This window comes from Canis aureus, chromosome 1 (assembly GCF_053574225.1).
Source record: "Canis aureus isolate CA01 chromosome 1, VMU_Caureus_v.1.0, whole genome shotgun sequence".
NCBI lineage: Eukaryota > Metazoa > Chordata > Mammalia > Carnivora > Canidae > Canis > Canis aureus.
Genome location: NC_135611.1, coordinates 98,966,605 through 98,985,611, shown reverse-complemented (window position 1 = coordinate 98,985,611; position 19,007 = coordinate 98,966,605). Strand labels below are relative to the sequence as shown.

General features: G+C 53.8%; 1 protein-coding gene across 3 annotated transcripts in view; it reads left to right on the top strand.

Annotated features, from left to right (window-relative positions):
• PHF2 (PHD finger protein 2) overlaps positions 1 to 19,007 on the top strand; it is a 66,976-nt gene that overhangs the window by 28,411 nt on the left and 19,558 nt on the right. For 2 of the 3 annotated variants that reach the window (XM_077910911.1, XM_077910912.1), the window contains exons 2-5: positions 4,041 to 4,126; positions 8,764 to 8,878; positions 16,730 to 16,890; positions 18,773 to 18,914. In XM_077910911.1, coding sequence (XP_077767037.1) covers positions 4,041 to 4,126; positions 8,764 to 8,878; positions 16,730 to 16,890; positions 18,773 to 18,914 — 504 coding nt within the window. Of the gene's footprint in view, positions 1 to 4,040; positions 4,127 to 8,763; positions 8,879 to 15,069; positions 15,091 to 16,729; positions 16,891 to 18,772; positions 18,915 to 19,007 lie in introns of those variants that run through there. The other variant, XM_077910913.1, reaches the window with a different exon arrangement.

Genomic DNA, 19,007 nt, shown 5'->3' with positions numbered 1-19,007 from the left:
TGCCCCCTGAATCTCCTGAGGTGCACCCGGTCATGATCACGAGATGCAGTTGCCTTGTGTTTGGCTTTAATGTGACAATTCCTGATGCTGGGACGGCGGCCGTGGGGACAGCTGGGCACCTCTGTGCTCCGGGGTGCGGGCCATGCAGGCCGTCGCCCTGGATCCCGACTCCAGGTCTTGGCTCCCGGCTTCAGGGCAGAGCATGTTCACGACTTTTCCATGGCTGTTGTTCTCTTAGGTTTTTGGGTGCTTTCCCATGTAATTTCTTGGGATGCGCTGGGAAAGCCTTAACTTTGGGATGGTCAAACCAATGAGTGGTTCCAGGAACAGGCCGTCCCCAGGAGCTGGAGGGGATGCCGTGGTGGAGGGCTCACCACCCAGAACTCCTGTGAGCCGTGGGTTCCACATCCCAAACGTGGGGAATTAGGTGTGTCCTGGCTGGGGTGCTCCCAGGACAGGGTCGGGTGGGGGTGCGTGCGCCCGGGGCAGGGTCAGGGCAGGGTCGGGTTGCAGACACAGGCAGTCAGGGCCCGGAGGTGACACACGCCACAGGTTGTGGGGGAGCTGTTGGCATCCCCAGGGGAGGGAGGTTAGCTATGGCGCCAGCACCCAGGTGAGGGGCAGCCCCAAGGTGTCCTGCGCAGAACAAGGGACCCATACCCCGGCCCTTCCCTGTCCCTCATCTGGACACCCTGAACCCAGCAGCTATAGCGGGTCGTGGCTCAGCTGAGGCCTGCGCACCCAGGGGCTGCTGTTGTAAAGAAGAGGCCTGGGGCGGGAGCAGTGTTGGCTGCAGGAACGGCAACCCCTGGGCCTCAGCTTCCCCCATCACATGGGTTTGTGCTGTGGGCCTTCCAGAGCATGAGGGTCTCCGGACATGTGGGATCAGAGGGTGGTGATTGAGTGGGGTGGAGAAGGCCTGTGGATTCCCATCCCCACAGCCCCCATTCCTTCTGCGCTCCGCTGTACCCCTAACCCCTGACCTATTGAAAGGGCCCTGGGGCCTGTGACATCCTGTGTGCTGGGTCGGCACCTTGTGTGTCCCAGGGGTCCCCGTGGCCAGGCCAGGCAGGAGTCTGTGATGGCCAAAGGTCCCCAGGATTCCCACAGGAGCAGAGGCAGACCCATGAGGGCAGGTGGGCCGTCTGTTCAGGGCTGCCAGTGACCAGGTAGCCTGGAGTGGGGTGGACCTGGGGTGAGGACTCCAGGTGGAGATGGGGGTTTGGTCCTGAGGTGTGGACTCTGGGTGTGGACGTATGGTGTGGACACAGGGTGGATGTGGGGTGTAGACTTGGGGTGTGGACATGGGCTGTGGACCCTGGGTGTGGATTCTGGGTCCTGAACGTCTATAGGACTCTGGCTCTCACAGCATGTGGCTCCTGGTGGGTGTGGGTGATGGGGGCTTACCATGCATCTCTGCCCACCTCACGCCAGTGTGGTCTCTGATTGATCAATGAGCAAACTGAGGCCAGTTGGCCCAGGGCCTGGGGTGCAGAGCGAGCCGGGGGGTACAGAGTAGGCTGGGGGGTGCAGGGCCCTTTCTGGGGCAGGCAGGGGGCTGGGGGCTGGGAGGGAGGAACAGAGGGGCCAGGGGGCTGCAGGGGGCCAGGCAAGGGGCTGGGTTGGTGGGTGGGTGACTCCTCCTTGTGGGTGGGGCAGTGTCCGGGGCTTGGAGGACCCGAAGACACAGGAGGGAGCTGGCCGCTGGTGGGGATGGGGACAGCGGGAAGAGGGGACTCCCTGGGGCCCTGTGGGAGGGCAGGCCTGGAGATCTGGGCTTTTTGCTGCCTCCTGAGCATCTACCTGAGCCTCCACCTGTGGCAGGAGCAGCTCAGCATGTCTGCGTGGCTGGATTTATGGGGTAATCGCTGCCTCATGTGCCTCCAGCTCCCATTTCCTGGGTGGCTAGTGGGGCGGGCTCCACCCGGTTCTTCCATGGAGAGATTACCCTTCACGCCGGGGCCTGGAGGGGCCTGTGTTCCTAGGTGGGCACTTCGGAGTTTGCCACTGGCTGGGAACCCGTCTCAGCTCCTTTGCTCTGGCTTCCTTTGCAATTCCTTGCTTGTGTGGAAGTCACTTCGCATCACGGAGTAGGTAAGTGTGGCCTGGCGGTGGGCTCATGACGGCTTAATCTTCCACGTTTGACTCTTCACGCTGTCCGCGTGCTGCTGTTGATGTTCTAAGATGAAGAGTGCAGTTGGTATTTTCAGGAACCTTTGCTCTGGGCTCTGGGCTCAGGCTCCGCTCCTGTCACCATGGACCATAGACCATGGCCCCGTCTGGGGACCCTGGGGCTGTGAGGGCTCACCTGGCAGGAGATAGGGAACCCAGCGAGGGGGCGCTTGGGGTCTGGGTACATGTTCCCCCTTGGCCACCTGGGCTTCTCCTACCACAGGCGAGTGACGATCCTCCTGTGGCTGCGGGGAGGTTGCAGGCTCACCGGCATGGGGCCCCTGGAGCTGCCTGAGGCAGGGCGAGCACTCGGCTGGCCTTAGGACAATGGTCAGTGGTGGCGGTGATCGGGTGCCACTGTCACAAGGCAGGTCCTCTGTGTCGGTGACTGAGATCAAATTCATGTGACGTGAAACCACCCCTCTTAAAGTGAGCACCTCAGTGGTGTTCAGTTCACACTGTTGTGCAAAAACGGGCTGTGCCCAATCCGCACACATTTTAGCCCAGGAGGAGACCTTGTGCCCAGTCAGCGGCCGCTCCTCAGCCTCTGGCGCCCCAGCTGGTCCTACAATCTGTGACCTTGTGTGTCTGGCTCCTGTCACAGGCCACATCCGTGTCATAGCAGGGCCAGCGCCCGATCCCTGTCAAGGGCGAGGACGACCCCGTGGCGTGGACGGCCCACGTCGGTTTGTCCATCCGTCCTCTGGTGGACGTTGGGTGGCCTCCCATCTTTTCGTTACTGTGCCGGATGTTGCTGTGGATGCTTGTATGCACGGGTTTGTCGAGGCCCTGCTCTATGGGGTGCAGGGCTCCTGGTCACAGGGCGAGTCTGTAAGTGTGTGAGGAGCCGTCAGACAATCCCGTGGAAATGGTTGGCTTTTATGTTCTCACTGGCAGAGGTTTCCCACAGTGCGGCTGCACTGGCAGTTTTCCTGGAGTTTCTTTCTTGTAAAAGTCAGAGCTGCCCTAGCAGGTGTGGGGCGGCCTCTCATGGTTTGGATGTGCGTTCTAGTGACATCACACGACTGAGAACATTGAGCGTCTTTCGTGAGCTTGTTGGCCGTTTGTAGCTCATCCTGGGAAGTGTGTCTGTTCACTTCCTTGGCCCACGTCAAAGCTGAGTTGTGCGTCTCGCAGCCGTCGCGAGGTGAAGCTCTGTGTGCGCTCCGGACACGGGACCCTTGTCAGACACGTGATTTCAAATACTGTCTCCCGTTCTCCGTCTTGTCTTTTCATTTTCTTCCTAGTGTCCTTTAGTGCAAAAAGCTTTTACATTTCGATGATATCCAGCTTGATTTTTCTTAGTTGCTTATGTTTCTGGTGTCCTATCTGGGAGTCTGTGACCAAAGCCAGGGTCATGAAGTTGTACTCCTGTGTTCTCTTCTTAGCGTTGGCGGTGCCAGGCCTTATATTTAGGTTGTTAATCTGTTTTTAGTTAATTTTTATATATGGTGTGAGGTAGAGATTCAACTTCTGGTATTCAGTTGTCCTGGCACCATGGTACCACCCCCTGAGATGGCAGGAGGGGCCCAATCCATAGCCCCAAGCTGCCCTGGTGATGTGGTGGGGGCAGCCCGCCAGACCCCCTGGGACTCCCCAGCTCTGTGCTGATGGGATGCGGTGGCCCTCGTGCAGGCAGGCCTGGGGGACGGCCCATCCCTCCATGTAGCCGGGTCTTGTGCAGCAAGGCCTTCCCTGTCTCTCCGCCCTCCCTCCTCCTCGAGCCCCCTTCTATCCCATGGGCCACTGTTCTGGCGCGGGTACTGCGCAGCCCTCCTGAGAGATGAGTGGGAGCCGCCCTGGGTTCTGTCGGGAAGACCCCGAGCGGTTGCTGACCAACGGCAACATCTGTGCTTCCTTCATTTCAGCTGTGTGGGAGTGGAAGAGGAGGAGGCCCCAGACATCGACATATACCACTGCCCGAACTGCGAGAAAACCCACGGGAAGTCCACCTGTAAGTACTGGGCCATACTGCTACCCCTGAGCTCCCACCGGCCCTGGCCTGGTGTGCTGGGCGACATACCCGAGGTGGCTGCATCCTGGTGCCTGGGGACCACTGCCGGCCTTGCTTGCTGCCCCCATGGACTTGTCACCGTGCCTCTCCTGGTCGCTCCTGCCCAGGGGTGCAGCTGAGGCTGCTTGGCCTGTGCAGAGAGAGATTCCACCAACTTTCAGAGGCCTGGGTAGGGGCCTCAAGCACCAGCATTTGCAGGCCAGGCCCATCCGAGATGGGGACAGCCTGCCAGGGGTGTCCAGAGGCTGCTCTGCCCACTGCCCACAGCCTGCTGCCACAGAGGGCCTGTGTTGGGGGTCTGCTGTCCCTTCTCTGGTAACACCTATTGGGAGATTCCCTTTCTCAAACTGCCAGCTGGTCCCGTGGGGCTGTGGTGCATCCCGTGGAGCTCCTTGGGGACAGGCTCAGCCAATGTGCCTCCACCGGAGCTTGTGTCCCCACTAGGAGGTGAATTCTGAGGCTGAGCCATGCAGGGGGTGTGCCCTGGTCTACAGGTACCTTGGGGACACCTGGCCCAGGGACAAGACAGATGGCATGGGGGTGTTAATGTGGCCTCCGGTTTCTGGCCTGGGTTGAGGGACATAGGTGCTCATAAAAGGTGCAGTGTGGACGCTGGCCCTGGCTGGGTGCTGATCACAGCCCTGCCATCCTGAGCCCTGGATGACTGGAGGCGTGTGTGTATGTGTGTATGTGTGTGTGTGTGTGTGTGTAGCCACAGCTGGCTCCAGGCCACCAGGAGTCCTGTCACTTCATCCCACCTGGTGTCCACCCACAGGGCAGAGGCTGGACCCCCATAGGTCCTGTGGGGCGAGTCCTGGATCCAGCAGAGGTCAAGGCGGGTGCCGGCACCCCCATTTTGTGGGTTAAGGCAGTCTTGGGGCTGTGCCCCAGCCAGATGCCCCAGCCATCTCGCCCAGCAGACCCCAGCCACCCAGGAAGCTGGGCGAGATGGGGGGATGTCACCTCTCCTTCTTGGCTTCCCTTTGTGCCTGGCCTGTGCGCCAGGGTCACTAGGGGACCGCAGCCTGCATTGACTCTGGCTTGGGACATGGTCACACGCAATAAAGCAGTGCCAGATGCACACAACCAGCAGGTTTCTAGGCTGCTAACCTCCCCTCGTACCCCCAGTAGCTGGCAGTGCTGGTGCTCAGGGTGTATCTGCTGCAATTCCCCAGACATGACTGTGCTCCCTGCCTTATAGCAGGTCCACGCAATGACTGTCACCTTGTGGGTTAGGGGCCTCCTAACAGCTCGTGAGCCCCAGGGAAAGCTCAGGGCTGGGGGGGGGGGGCTGGGCAGGGGGCTGGGGTTGCCCCGCACAGCCCTGTGGTGAGGCCAGGGATGGAGCAGGACAGGGCTAGGAGACCCCGCCTGACCCCACAACAGAGCTGAGCGTCCTGGGGACTCTTGCATGAAGTGCAAGAGGGGGGTGTTGGAGCTCACACATGGCGTGACCTCTCCGACATCTCCACATCCTGGAAGCACCTCCCTGACCACGAGCTTGCCCGTGATTGGGGGGCCCCCTGTGCCTGCTGAGACCCTGCCCCTGTGCTGGGGGGTTCCCGCTGCCCTGTATTCCTGCTAAAACCCAAGTGCGGGTGACCCTTCCTGGAACGTATAGCCAGCCACCCCCAGGGCACGTCTGCTGGGATCCAGCAGCCCTTCCTGGCTGTGTGTGCATGAGTGTGTGTGCATGGATGTATGTGTACAAGTGCGTGCACATGTGTGTGCACACGAGATTTATGTGTGTACAGGCGTGTGCATGCGTGCGTGCACACGTGATGTGTGTGCACGTGTGTAGATGTGTGCATGAGCATGAACACGCGTGCACGATTGTGTGTATGCACATTTATGCTCATGTGTGGGCTCACATGTGTGTGCAGGTGTGTGCGCGTGCTTTGTGAATCCTGTGAGCTGGGCTTCACTGCTGTGGGTGGAGGCTGCTTGCCATGTCGTGGCCGAGCTGGAGGAACTAAGACTCCCACCCATGTGCGTACGCATGACTGTCACTCCACCCTTGAACAGGTCTGTGTCACTGACTGTGACACAGTGATCTGTTGGCCGCATCTGCTCCAGTCGGATGCTCCACAGTGCGGACCCTCGCCCCCCCATGTCCCCGGGGACCCCTGAGCCCGTGGTCTGCCCTGGGGGCCCTATGTGGGTTTGTGGGGGGCACACTGCATCAAGGATGGGCTCACGGGTTCACCCGATTCACACAGATTTGGGGTCTGAGGGTCCCCGGGAACCTGGAAAGGAGTCCCCGCGGCTGGCTCGGAGGCAGGGGAGGGGCAGCTCAAGGGTAGATGTGGCTTCATGCTCCTGTGGTGGCAGCTGTACCCTCACGGCTCAGCCCTCCTCCCTGAGGGCACCTGTCATCCCCAGCCTTCTCCTGGGCGGATGTGTCCAGGGTGCCTTATCGGGGGTGCATAAGTGGGGGGACACTCGGGCTCCTGGGCCCCAGAGGTGGGGGGAAGGAGCCCCGTGGCACCCACCCTGCCTCTGTCGCAGCTCCGTGTCTGGCTATTGTCCCAGCCATAGGCTCCAGTGCAGTGTCCGGCGGGTAGGTCTGTCCTCGTGGTGCCTGGTCCCGGGTGAGGCCCAGGATGGCCACAGCCCTCAGGGCACCTGCTTCTCAGGCACAGCTCTCAGCAGGCGTGTGGGGTTGCAGTGTTCCCACTGCCCTTTACACCCATAACCCCGGCCACCCTTCGCCTCAGTTTCCCCACATGGCTTCCTGGCCAGGGCCCTCCTGCGGGGCCTCTGCATCCTGGGGCATATGCAGGTGCTGGTCCTGGAGGACCCTGGGGACCCACGGGGGTCCCTCCACAGCAGCTCCCCCCTCACAGCTGCATGAGGGTATCTGTCACCCACCGGCCTCTCCTCTCTGTGGTGTCATTTGTGGCTGCCAGCATGTTCCCCTTCCACGTCCTTCTCAAATCCCCAGACGCGCTGGACCCCTTGTAAGCAAGGTCAGGTTCAACTCCCACGGGGGCAGCAGGGAGGCCCCGCTTGCCACGGGCCCCTGATTGCCAAGCACCATGTGGCTGGGGCATGTCCTGATGCAGCCATGGGCTCAGCAAAGGGATGGTGATGTGGACACTGGTCTCAGAGTCAGGGTGCCCTGAGCCATTGTTGGGGTGGTGTCCCGGGCCCTGCCTCAGCCTTGGGTGCCCTTGCTGTCACCCTCCTGGGCTCTTTGGGAAGAAGGGGTGACTCTCAGGCCACCTGCAGCATTGTCGTCCCCCATGCGGAGCTGGGCTGCTCAGTGGGCATTGAGGGGCCAGTGCAGTGCCCGGGAGGGTGGCCATTCCCACCTGTGCCCCTGGGCCCGCTGGTGTTGGGCCGTGCCAAGCGTGGTGAGTGCAGGGAGCTCAGTGAACAGGAGCCTGCCGCCCAAGCAACCTTGCCTGGGGGACGGGCCATGCCTGCTCAGAGGGTACCCCAAGAGCTCCTGGGGCACCCGAGGAGTAGGTGAGACTAGGACTCGTCCCTCTCTATTAAAGATATGGCACAGAGATGCCCAGTCCCTTCTTCAGGGTTGCACAGTGACAGGATGGTGAGGCAAGAAGGATCTGGGCGGCCAACTGGGCTCTCCTCAACTCCCACATGTGCCTGGTGCTCCCGGAAGCCCCAGCCTGGAGTCCTCCACCCTCACCATCTTGCCAGGTTTCCATAACATGCGTGCAGACCAAGCATGGCAGAAATATCACGCCATTGTTGGCGACGGTCTCGGGGCTGTGACTGTGCAGGGCACGGGGGGGGGGGGGAAGTGGCATCCCACTCCCCATGCTCGTCTCTGAAGGACAGGTGCCCAGAGGGTCCACTCGCAACCCTCATGTCCAGCTTCATCCAGCCTATTCCAGACCCTGTCCAGCAGCCTCAGTCCCCAGGAGCTGCCCTGAGTGGGGGCAGGGGCCACAAGGAAATCACTGGCTTGCAGTCCAGTGGGGGTGTGAGTGTGCGTGTGTGCACTGTGTGGGTATGCCTGTGCGGGGAATGTGTCTAGTAGGGGTGTGTGCACTCGCTGTGTGTAAAAAGTCCAAGGTGGGGGCCCCCGTCCTGGGAGCACACACCAGGACGGGAGAGTCAATGGGAGCAGGCAGGTTGGGGGTATGTGAGGGTGGACACACTGGGGACGTGGGTGCGTACAGCTAGGGGGTGAGGAGGCCAGAAGCTGCGGTGCCCCAGCTGTGGCTGTCGGGGCAGCGAAGGTCCCTGCAGGGAGGTGACAGGCTTTGGGATATTTGAGGACAAGTCAGAGGGATGGTGCCCCGAAGGCTGGCCTTGGGGGGACTTCCAGCAGGTGCCTCTGACGCGACAGGCTTTCAGCAGACTGGGTGCCAGTGGAGAGCGTCCCGGGGCCACCCCAGGTGCTGGGTGTGGTCGCTGAGCCAGAGGACTGGTAGGGGTGGGGCGGGTGAGGAGGTCACAGGGTGGAGGGAGGTGGGTGCGCCGGGCCCCAAGGACCTCGAGGGCTTTGCTTCTGGGGGGCTGAGGTGTGCAGCGTTGGCAGCTCCCTGGCTGTCCTCCCAGCCCTCCCTGGCTGTCCTCCCTGAGCTGCCCCTGTCTCCCCACAGTGAAGAAGAAGCGGGCCTGGCACAAACACGGCCCAGGGCAGACACCCGACGTGAAGCCCGTGCAGAATGGCAGCCAGCTCTTCATCAAGGAGCTGCGGAGTCGGACCTTCCCCAGGTGGGCGGCAGCAGCCTTGTCCTCCCAGGGCTCGGGAGCACGGCCTTCCCTCCAGGGGCTCAGTGCAACCCCCAAAGCTCCAGGCACCCTGGCTCTCCCTTCTCAGCACTTCCAGGTACAGGTGTTGGGGACCCTCTAGGCACATCAGCCCCCCTGCCTGGTGTGGGCCTTGGAGCCATCCTGAGGAGAGGCTGTGGTCCTCAGGTTTGTCCGGTCCCGCAACGGGGCTGGGTCCCGCCCAAGACCACCCTCCAGGTGTGGCCGATCCCAGCCCACACGGGATGGCCTTTCCTGTGTCCCTGGGCCTGGCAGGCTCTCCCTGGGTCCCCCTCTCGGGGGCCCTGTGTCCGGGGTGAGGGCAGGGGAAGCACTGCTGAAAAGCGGCACCTGCCACTGGACCTGCTCTGAGCCCTCACCCTGGCCCCTCACGCCTGAAGACTTTGTTGGTCTGACAATGTCTTTGCTTCTCCTCGACTTTTGAAGAGTAATTCACTGGGCACAGAATGCTACGTGGGGAGTGTTTTCCTTAAACAGTTCAAATATTTCCCTCCGCTGCCTTCTTGCACGCACAATTTCTGGTGAGAAATCCAGTGTGACTCTTACCCGTGATCCTCTGTGGAGAAGGTGCTTTCCTCCTCTGTCTTCTTTCTCTTCCCCCACTTTCACTGGGATGTAACTCATGCCACTCAGTTCACCCGTTTGAAGTACGATTCAGTCTCTCTAGTGTAGTCACAGATGTGTGCACCACTACCAGCTAGTTCTAGAACGTTCCCGTCACCCCCAAAGTTTTTATTTAATATTCTGCTGTTTGGGTGGACCATATTTTGTTTATCCATTCATCAGCTGACACATTTGGATTATTTCTGATTTTTGGCTCCTGTGACTGTTTCTGCTGGAAACATTCTTGTACAAGATTTTGTTGGACATATGTTTTTGTGTTTGTAGGAGTAGCTCTGTATTCAGTTGTCTGGGGAACTGCCAGCCTGTTTTCCAAAGTGGTCACACCATTTTCTGATCCCAGCAGCAGAGCGTGAGGGTTCCAATTTCTTATCGCCCTTCCCAGCACATCATCACCTGGCATTTTGATTCTAACCATCATTCTAGGTGTGAAGTATTCTCTCACTTGGGTTTGGTTGCCATTTCCCGCTGATGAGTCACGTTGGGCATCTTTTCATGCGCTTGGTGGTCATTTATATGTCTTCCTTGGAGAATCGTCAATTCAGACCCTTTACCTATTTTTAATTTTTTGTGTCTTTCTATTATTGAGTCATAAGAATTCTTCCTTTATTTCAGATACAAGTTTCTTAACAGATACATGATTTATGAATACATTCCCCCTTTTTGTAGACTTTTCACCTTCTCGCTTGTATCCGTTGAAGCACAAACATTTGTCATTTTGAGGGAGTCCAGGTTATCCATTTTTCATTTTATTTGTGCTTTTGTTGTCATAGCTGTGGATCATTTGCCAAGTCCAAACCCAGAGTCATGAGGATTTATCCCGATGTTCTCTTTTTGAAGAATTTTATAGTGTTTAGGTCTTACGGTTTGGTCTTTGATACATTTTGAGTTAATTTCTTCATATAGTGTGAGGTAAGGATCTAAATTGTTTTGTTTTATTTTTGTTTTATTATTATTAATTTTTTTTTGCATGTGGCTCTCCATTTGTCCCTGCACCATTTGTAAAAAGACAATCCTTTTTCTACTAAGTGGTCTTGGCCCTTAGCTAGAAGTGTCTGCATTTATTTCTGGACACTCTATTCTATTCTACTAATCTCTGTTTACCCTCAGGCCAGTCTCAGGCTGTCTGGATTACTGTGCTTTGCAGTATGTTTTGAAATGACTAGTGTGAGTCTTCCAACTTTGTTTTTCTTTTTAAAGATAATTTTGGCCATTGTGGGTCTGTTGCAATTCCATATGAATTGTAGAATCATCTTGTCGAGCCTACAGAGAAGTCAGCTGATACAGATTATGTTGAGTCTGTACATCAGTAGGATCAGAGTACTGCCACCTGAAAAATGCTCAGTCTTCTGGCCCCCAGACATGGATATTTTCTCATTTATTGAGATCTTTTAAATTTCCTTCAAATATATTTTTCAATTTTCAGAGTATAAGTTTTGTAGTTCCTTTGTTAAATTTATTCCCAAGTAATTTATTTTTCTTGATGTCTTTTAAATGGGACTGTTTTCTTAATTTTATTTTATGGCTACTGTACTGAAATAGTTTTTTGTATATTGATTTTGTATCCTGCAACCTTGATGAGCTAGTTTTTTAGTCCTAATAGATTTTTAATAGGTTTCTTACAACTTGCTATATACAAGATCATGTCATCTGTGAATAGATCATTTTCTTTATTCTTTTCCAGTCTGTGTTACTTTTTTTTTTCTTGCCTAATTGCTCTGGCTAGGACTTCTAGTAGAACATTGAGGAGAAGAGGCTGGGCCAAGGTGACCAGGGCCACAGTCTTCTCAGTACAGTCTCAGTTCCATGAGTGTGGGCTGGGTGGAAGAGAGCCCTTGTGTCTTGGCTGCCCTCACACAACACTTAGAACCAGCAACAGACAGCTAGGGGGAGAAGGGCTGCCGTCCTTCCAGGAGGAAATCCCTCTGCCTGGAAGGTGGGAAGCACTCCCATTCAGCATTCCTGTGTCCCTGGCTGCCACTTGACAGAGGGGAGTCTCCTCACCAAGCCAGGGAAGTGAAGGGAGACATGGTCACATGCCTTTCCTACCAAGTTTTCATAGATTTTCTGTACTAGATGTTTCTTCATTTGCTGTCTGCTCTTAGAACCATTTCCAGAGATTTTGAATCGTTGTTTTTCAAAATAATTTTCACCAGTTTCCCTGGGTGGGGTTAGCAGAGCTCTTCACACCATCGTGGTAGAACAGGATCTTTCTCATCTGCCTTTGTCAGGATACCATCTTTCATGTTTTGCAGTTTGGTTATGACATGCCTAGGAATCGTGTGGGTGTTTATCCTGCTCAGTGTTGTCTGAGTTTTCTGGATCTGTGGTTTCATGTCTGTCATTATTTTTAGACAATTCTCAGCCACTATTACTTCAAACGTTTCTTCTGCTCCTCTCTCTCTCTCTCTCTTTTCTTTCTGTCTTCCCATGATGCATGTTACTCTTTCTGCAGTTGTTCTCCACTGCTTGGATATTCTGTTTCTTGCCTTTTTCATTCTTTTTGCTCTTTGCATTTCAGGTTGGGCAGATTTTATTGACTTAACTTCTAGCTCACTGATTCTTTTCTTAGTCATGTCCAGTCTACTGATGAGCCCATCAAAGACATTCTTCATTTCTGCCACACTTTTTAATTGTTTCTATCATTTACTTTTGATTTTTAGAGTGTCCACTTCTCTACTTGTATTTCCCTTCCATTCTTGCATGTTGTCCACTTTTTCCACTAACACTCCTAACATTTTATTCATAATTTTAAAAAATTTCCTATCTGATAATTCCAAATTCTTGCTATATCTGAGCTGTTTTCTGATAAATTAAAAAAATATTTTTTAAATTGAAGTATAATTAACATACAGTATATACTAGTTCAGATGTACAAGGTAGTGATTCAGCAATTTTTAAAAATATTTTATTTATTTATTTGACAGAGTGAATGAGCACATGAGCAGGGGGAGAGGCAGGGAGGGAGAAAGAGGGAGAGAGAGAGAATCTTAAGCAGACTCTGTGCTGAGCGTGGAGCTGACACGGGGCTTGATCTCAAGACCTGAGCTGAAACCAAGAGTTGGATGCTTAATGGACTGAGCCACCCAGGTGCTCTGTACATCACTTCAGTACTCACCAGGATAAGTGTCCTCTTAATACCCATCACTTATTTCCCCCACTGCCTCCCACCTCCCCTCTGGTGACCATCAGTGTGTTCTCTATAGCGAAGAGTCTGATTCTTGGTTTGCCTCTCTTTTTGGTCCTCCTTATGCTCATTTATTTTGTTTCTCAAATTCCACATATGAGTGAAATCCTATGGTAGTTTTCTTTCTCTGATTTATTTTGCTTAGCATAATACTCTAGTTCCATCTATGTCATTGCAAATGGCAAGATTCATTCTTTTTTATGATTAATATTCCATTGTGTATATACCACATCTTCTATATCCATTCGTCTATGGATAGACATGTGGGCTACTTCCATCTCTTGACAATTGTAAATAATCCTGTTATAAACATAAGGGTGCATCTTTTTGTGTTGTGTTGTTTTGTTTTGTTTTTAAAGATTTTTTTATTTATTTACTCATGAGAGACACCAAGAGAAAGGCAGAGGTACTGGCAGCGGGAGAAGTAGGCTCCCTGCGGGGAGCCCGATGCAGGACTTGATACTAAGACCCCGGCATCATGACCTGAGCCAAAGGCAGATGCTCAACCACTGAGCCACCCAGGCTTCCTGGGGATACATCTTTTTGAATTAGTAATTTCATTGTCTTTTGGTAAATACTCAGTACTCAGTAGTGGAATTATTAGACCATACAGTATCTTTATTTATTATTTTTTGAGGAGCCTCCATACTGACTCCCACAGTCACCAGTCTGCATTCCCAGCAACAGTGCACGAGGGCTCCCCTTTCTCCACATCCTCACCAACACCTTGCCAACACCAACACCTTGCCAACACCAACATTTCTTGCCTTTTTGATTTTAGGCATTCTGACAGGTGTGAGGTGATTTGCTTTGTCTCCTCATACTATGGGTTTCTTGCCTTTTGATTGGCATGCCTTGTGATTTTTTTTTTTTTGTTGAAGGCTGGACATGATGTATTGAGTCAAATGAGCTGAGGTACTTACACATTTAGAGTGAGGGACTGGGCTGTGTCCATGGTGGCTGTAGGTGCCAGACACATCGCTTCTCATAGTTTCCTTCCCTGTTTTCCTTGGGCTTCCCTAACAACTCCTTCTTAAATGGAATCTGTCTTGCAGTTCTCTCCATTATGCTCCACTGTTGTTATGCTGTTATATGGTGATCAGGGTTAGGGCAAGGGGAAGTGTTCTATAATTGAATAGTAAACTTCAGTGCTTCAGTGGGCCTGGGGCTCTGGGCTCTTACCTTTGGAAGCATTTCTTGGCCTTTGCTTTTTCTCTCCCTTCCTGAGACAGGAAGCTAGTGGGGGCTGGAGGAGGCCAGCTGCCCTTCCCCCTGTCAGATGAGGACCTGGTTAAGTGCGCTCTCCTGGAAGGTAGACTTTTGTTATGGAGGACAAACACAGGCGCTTCCCCCCAACCCTGCCTGAAGTAGGAGCAGATCTTCACCAGGAGAACCTGCAGGTAAAACCCATGACCATGTGAGTCTCCTCTGAGACTGAGCCCCCATGAGTTCTTATCCCTGCAGCTAGTTCACACTCCACCTCTGCTCTTTGTCAAAAATTACTGTTTAGACATTCCTCCCACTTACCACCTTTAGCAGCTTCTGCTTCAGGTAAGATTGCCTCAATTAGGGTTTTCTGTATTTGCCTCTCGCCCCAGGTTTCCAGGGTGGCTGCTTGCCCTGTAACCCTAATTCTCTGTGAATCTAAGAAAATCTGTTGATTTTCAGTTTGTTCAGACTTTTTCTTGCAAGGACAGGAGTGACTATTTCCAAGCTCTTTACATGTTGGAATTGAAACCAGAAATCAGCCCCATATTACTGTAGCCCTGTCTAGTTAATTGGTTGCCTTTTTATTGTTGAGTTTTAATAGTTCTATACATGTTCTGGATACTTGTCACTTATCAGATACTTTCTCCCATTCTGTGGATTGCCTACCCACTTTCTTGATGGTATCCTTTGAAGCAAAAATGTTTATAATTTTGATGGAATCTAATTTATTTATTTTGTTGTTGTTGCTCATGGTTTTGGCTTCTGAGAAACCATTGCCAAATCAGGATCAAGAAGATTTATGCTTGTGTTTTCTTTTGAACATTTTATAGTTCTAGCTTTTGTATTTAGGTCTTCAGCTCATTTTGAATTAATTTTTGCATATGATGTGAGGTAGGGATCCTGCTTCATTCTTTTGTGTTCATTCTTTTTTGTTCTCCCGTTTGTCATTCATGGAAATGGCTGTTTTTTCTCCATTGAGTTATCTCGGTGCTCTTGGTACAAAGCAGTCGACCATAGATGTTTGGGTTTATTTCTGGACACTGGATTCTGCTCCACTGATCTGTATGTCTCTTCTCTCTTCTCATGCCAGCACCACACAGTCTTGATTACTGTAGCTTTGGAGTGAATTTTGAGATTGGTAAGTGTCTTCAACTTTGTTCTTCTTTTTAAAGACTGCTTAGGTCATCTGGGTGCCCTGCATTTCCATTCAGCATCCCAAGTTCAGCTTGTTAGTTTCTGCAGAGAAGTCTGCAGGTGGTGTGATAGGGACTGTGTGAAACCCGTAGCACAGTTTTCCATTATGCTTTGAGTCCCGTTTCTTTCTTCTAAATTTGATTGCTGTCTTGTTGAATTATCCTTTAGTGGTTTAGGAAATACTTATAGATGTAGTCTCTGTTTTTGAAAATGTTTTCATTTTATCCTTATTCTTGAATGATTCTGATTTTTCTAAAATGGATCTAAAATTTGAGAGTAGGGCAGCCCAGGTAGCTCAGCAGCTTAGCACCGCCTTCAGCCCAGGGTGTGATCCTGGAGACCTGAGATTGAGTCCCAAGTCAGGCTCCCTGCATGGAGCCTGTTTCTCCCTCCGCCTGTGTCTCTGCCTCTCTCTGTGTGTGTCTCTCATGAATAAATAAACAATCTTATAAATAAATAAATAAATAAATAAATAAATAAATAAATAAATAAAATTCAAGAGTAAAAGTTATTTTCCTTGAACTCTGAAGATGCAGTTCTATCATCCTTTGGCATCTCTGGTTGCTCATGAGGTGTCTATTGTCAGCCTAGGGGCTGTTGTTTTGCTTGGTTGGTTTGGGTTGGTAAAAAATCTTTTTTTCTCTGAAAACTTAAGATTGTCCCCTTGTCCTTGATGTACCACAGACATGCTACACAGCTCCCAGATATGTGTTTGTTTTTATTAATTCTACTCAGGACTCAGTAAGTTCTTTAAATTTGAGGAATTATCTTATCTCAGTTCTGAAAAATGTTCTGTTTTCTTTTTAAATAAGCACTCTCCATTCTCTGTATTATTTTTCAAATTTCATCAAATTCACCATTTTTTTCAGGCAGCTACCATTAAACGCATCTGTTGAATTTAAAATTTTTTCAAACATGATGTTTTTCACGTCTAGAATTTCCACTCACGCATAGTCAAAGCTTCCTGCTCTGTTTTCCTCCCTCCCTGCCTCATCCTCCCGGGGCCTTTGCCTGTCCCTGCTGCCCTCTGGGCCTGGACGGCTGCCCTGGCGCTGTCTCCTGTCATCCCCCGCCCCCCAGCTCTGCTCTCTGCCTGGGCTTGTGGCCCTGTCTGCCCCTCCCAATGTCTGCCTCAATTCTGGTCCAGCTCCTGGTCCCCATGGCATGCCACTGGGCATGAATGGCCAGGGACCTGGGCTGCCTCAAGGTCCTGTGCCCGGCTTGCCTCAGGGGTCGGTTCTCCCTGAAAGGTTTGTGTCCATCTGCCATGTCCTCAGGCCTGGCCCCACTCCACATGAGATGTGAGGTCTGAGCACTGGAGGGGAATCCTGTGCAGGGGAGGCTGGGCAGGTGGAGGGAGGGAGAAGGGCGGAGACCTCGCTCACATGTCTGCCCCTCCCTGCCTGTCCCCATCCTGGGCCTCCTGGACCCCGACGACCCAGTCTGTGCCCCATGGCTGCCCCAGGGCGTGAGGGCACGTGGCAGGAGATCGGGCCGTGGGTGTCCATATCCAGGCCCATCCGGGTGCTGCGGGGCAGGAGGCCCCAGGCTGGCATGACCCCCTACCTCCACTTTTCCCACAGCGCGGAAGACGTGGTGGTCCGCGTGCCGGGCAGCCAGCTCACACTGGGCTACATGGAGGAGCATGGCTTTGCTGAGCCCATCCTCGTCCCCAAGAAAGATGGGTTGGGCCTGGCAGTCCCGGCCCCCACCTTCTACGTCAGCGATGTGGAGAACTACGTGGGTGAGTGGCCTACTGGTCATGGGCCCCAGCTGGTCCCTGTGCCCATGAGCTGGGCTTCCTTCATGCCCTTCTGGAATGAGACCCCTGTCCCACTAAATGGCTCCTCGTCAGTTACTGTGGCTGCAAAGTGGGGACTGTCTTGGGACTGGTTCATCCTGCCAGCGGTGGGGGGGTCCCTTCCTGGGGTTTGTGCTGCATCCCCTTGGCCCCTCCTGGGCCAGCCTGGTTCCCGGCCTCACTGAGTCCTCCACTTTCAGTTCATGCCGCCCTGTCCAGCATGGCATACATCCCCTGGCAGCTCCCAGCGCTGTAGGCATTGTGCCCATGTGCTTGGGCATCATCTCTGAGGCCATCTCCCCAGCAGGGATACCCGTGGAGCTGGGGTCCTCGCAGTGGCTGGGGCTCAGGGATGGCTGAGTGGCCAGTGCAGGAGGAGGGAAGACCCTGGAAAGCAGATGTCCAGGCCCCCCAAGGGAGAGGCACCACCCAGCACCTGCAGTGACAGCTAAAGTCAGGGCTTGCCCTCTGCCTTCCCTGAGCTGTCTCCACCTGGAGCTGTGTCATTTTGTTCCATGGCTGTGTCCCTGGGCCCGGCTAAGCCAGCTACATAGGCCGTGGCTCCCTCATGCGTTGCCCCACGCGCTGCCCCACACGCTGCCCCTCCTGCCACGGGCACCTGCAGGAGCGGCAGCAGCTTCCCTGAGGGCAGGGGGCCCTCAGGCTGTTGCCACAAATGTCTTCCCTTCTCCTTGTTTCATTACGGACCTTGTCACACCCACATGACATGGGAAGTGGGGTCTCCGTGTCCAGTATTGGCCACAGGACCACGAGATTTCTATGGTTTTGCTGTGTCCTCACACCTGACATTTCAAGCCAATGTCTGCTTTGTACGTCATTTTGGCAGATGTGAGAAGCCGGTAGGGGCCCTAGGCCAGCTCTCCGCAGCAGGGACAGAGCTGCCTTGGTTACCGCAGGGCCCTCTGGGTGGCCGTGAGGGCAGCACCACTTCCCTTGATTATTCCCCTCAGCCTCTCCCCATGTCCAGACGGTTGGAGGATCAGGCCTGTTGGGGTTTTGGGCCAACAGCAAGCCTGCGATGTCCATAAACCTGTCCCAGGGCCTGCTGTTCCGCCTGGGCCCCCGCCCGGGCCTGGATGGAGAGGCACAGCTGGCTACGCAGCCCCGGGGACTGAGACGACAGCGAGGCTGTCCCCGCTGAGCATCTTTCTGCCACTGCTAATTTTGAGTCAGACGTGATGCGCTTGCCCTTGCCCGTTCCTTGATTGCCTAGATCCTCCTGTCACCAGCGACTTGACGCTGACTTTTTCCTCATCAGCTACAGAAAACTATTTTCCCTTTTACTTACCAGTTTTTGGGAAAAAAAGTTAGTGCCCTAGAAGTGTAGGAGTTTTTAATTTTTTTACCTTTTGAAAGTGGAGTGTGCCCCAGGCTTGATTTGGGGCGCACCTGGACTAACTACCCACTTGTGGTATGTTCGTCAGAAGTCCCTGTGTGGAAGGGAGAAGAAATGTGTGGGAAATATCAGAAAGGGAGACAGAACATAAAGACTCCTAACTCTGGGAAACGAACTAGGGATGGTGGAAGGGGAGGAGGGCGGGGGGTGGGGGTGAGTGGGTGACGGGCACTGAGGGGGATACTTGACGGGATGAGCACTGGGTGTTATTCTGTATGTTGGTAAATTGAACACCAATAAAAATTATTTTATTAAAAAAAAAAAAGAAGTCCCTGTGTGCCTGCGTCCCATGTGTCCACTCGCTGTCTGGCCCCCCTCGCCGTGGCAGTCAGGGGCGGGCGGGGGTGGACGGCCCACCTGGGTCCCCGCGCGCACCCTGCCCCACTCACCACCTCCTCCCACCCGCAGGCCCAGAGCGGAGCGTGGATGTGACAGACGTGGCCAAGCAGAAAGACTGCAAAATGAAGCTGAAGGAGTTTGTGGACTACTACTACAGCACCAACCGCAAGCGGGTGCTCAACCTCACCAGCCTCGAGTTCTCTGACACCAGGTGCGCGCCGCCCATGGAGTAGCCCACACGCACTCAGGTGGCAGGGCCGCTGCACTTGCTTGCCCTTTCTCCTCTCGTGCATCGTGCATTGTG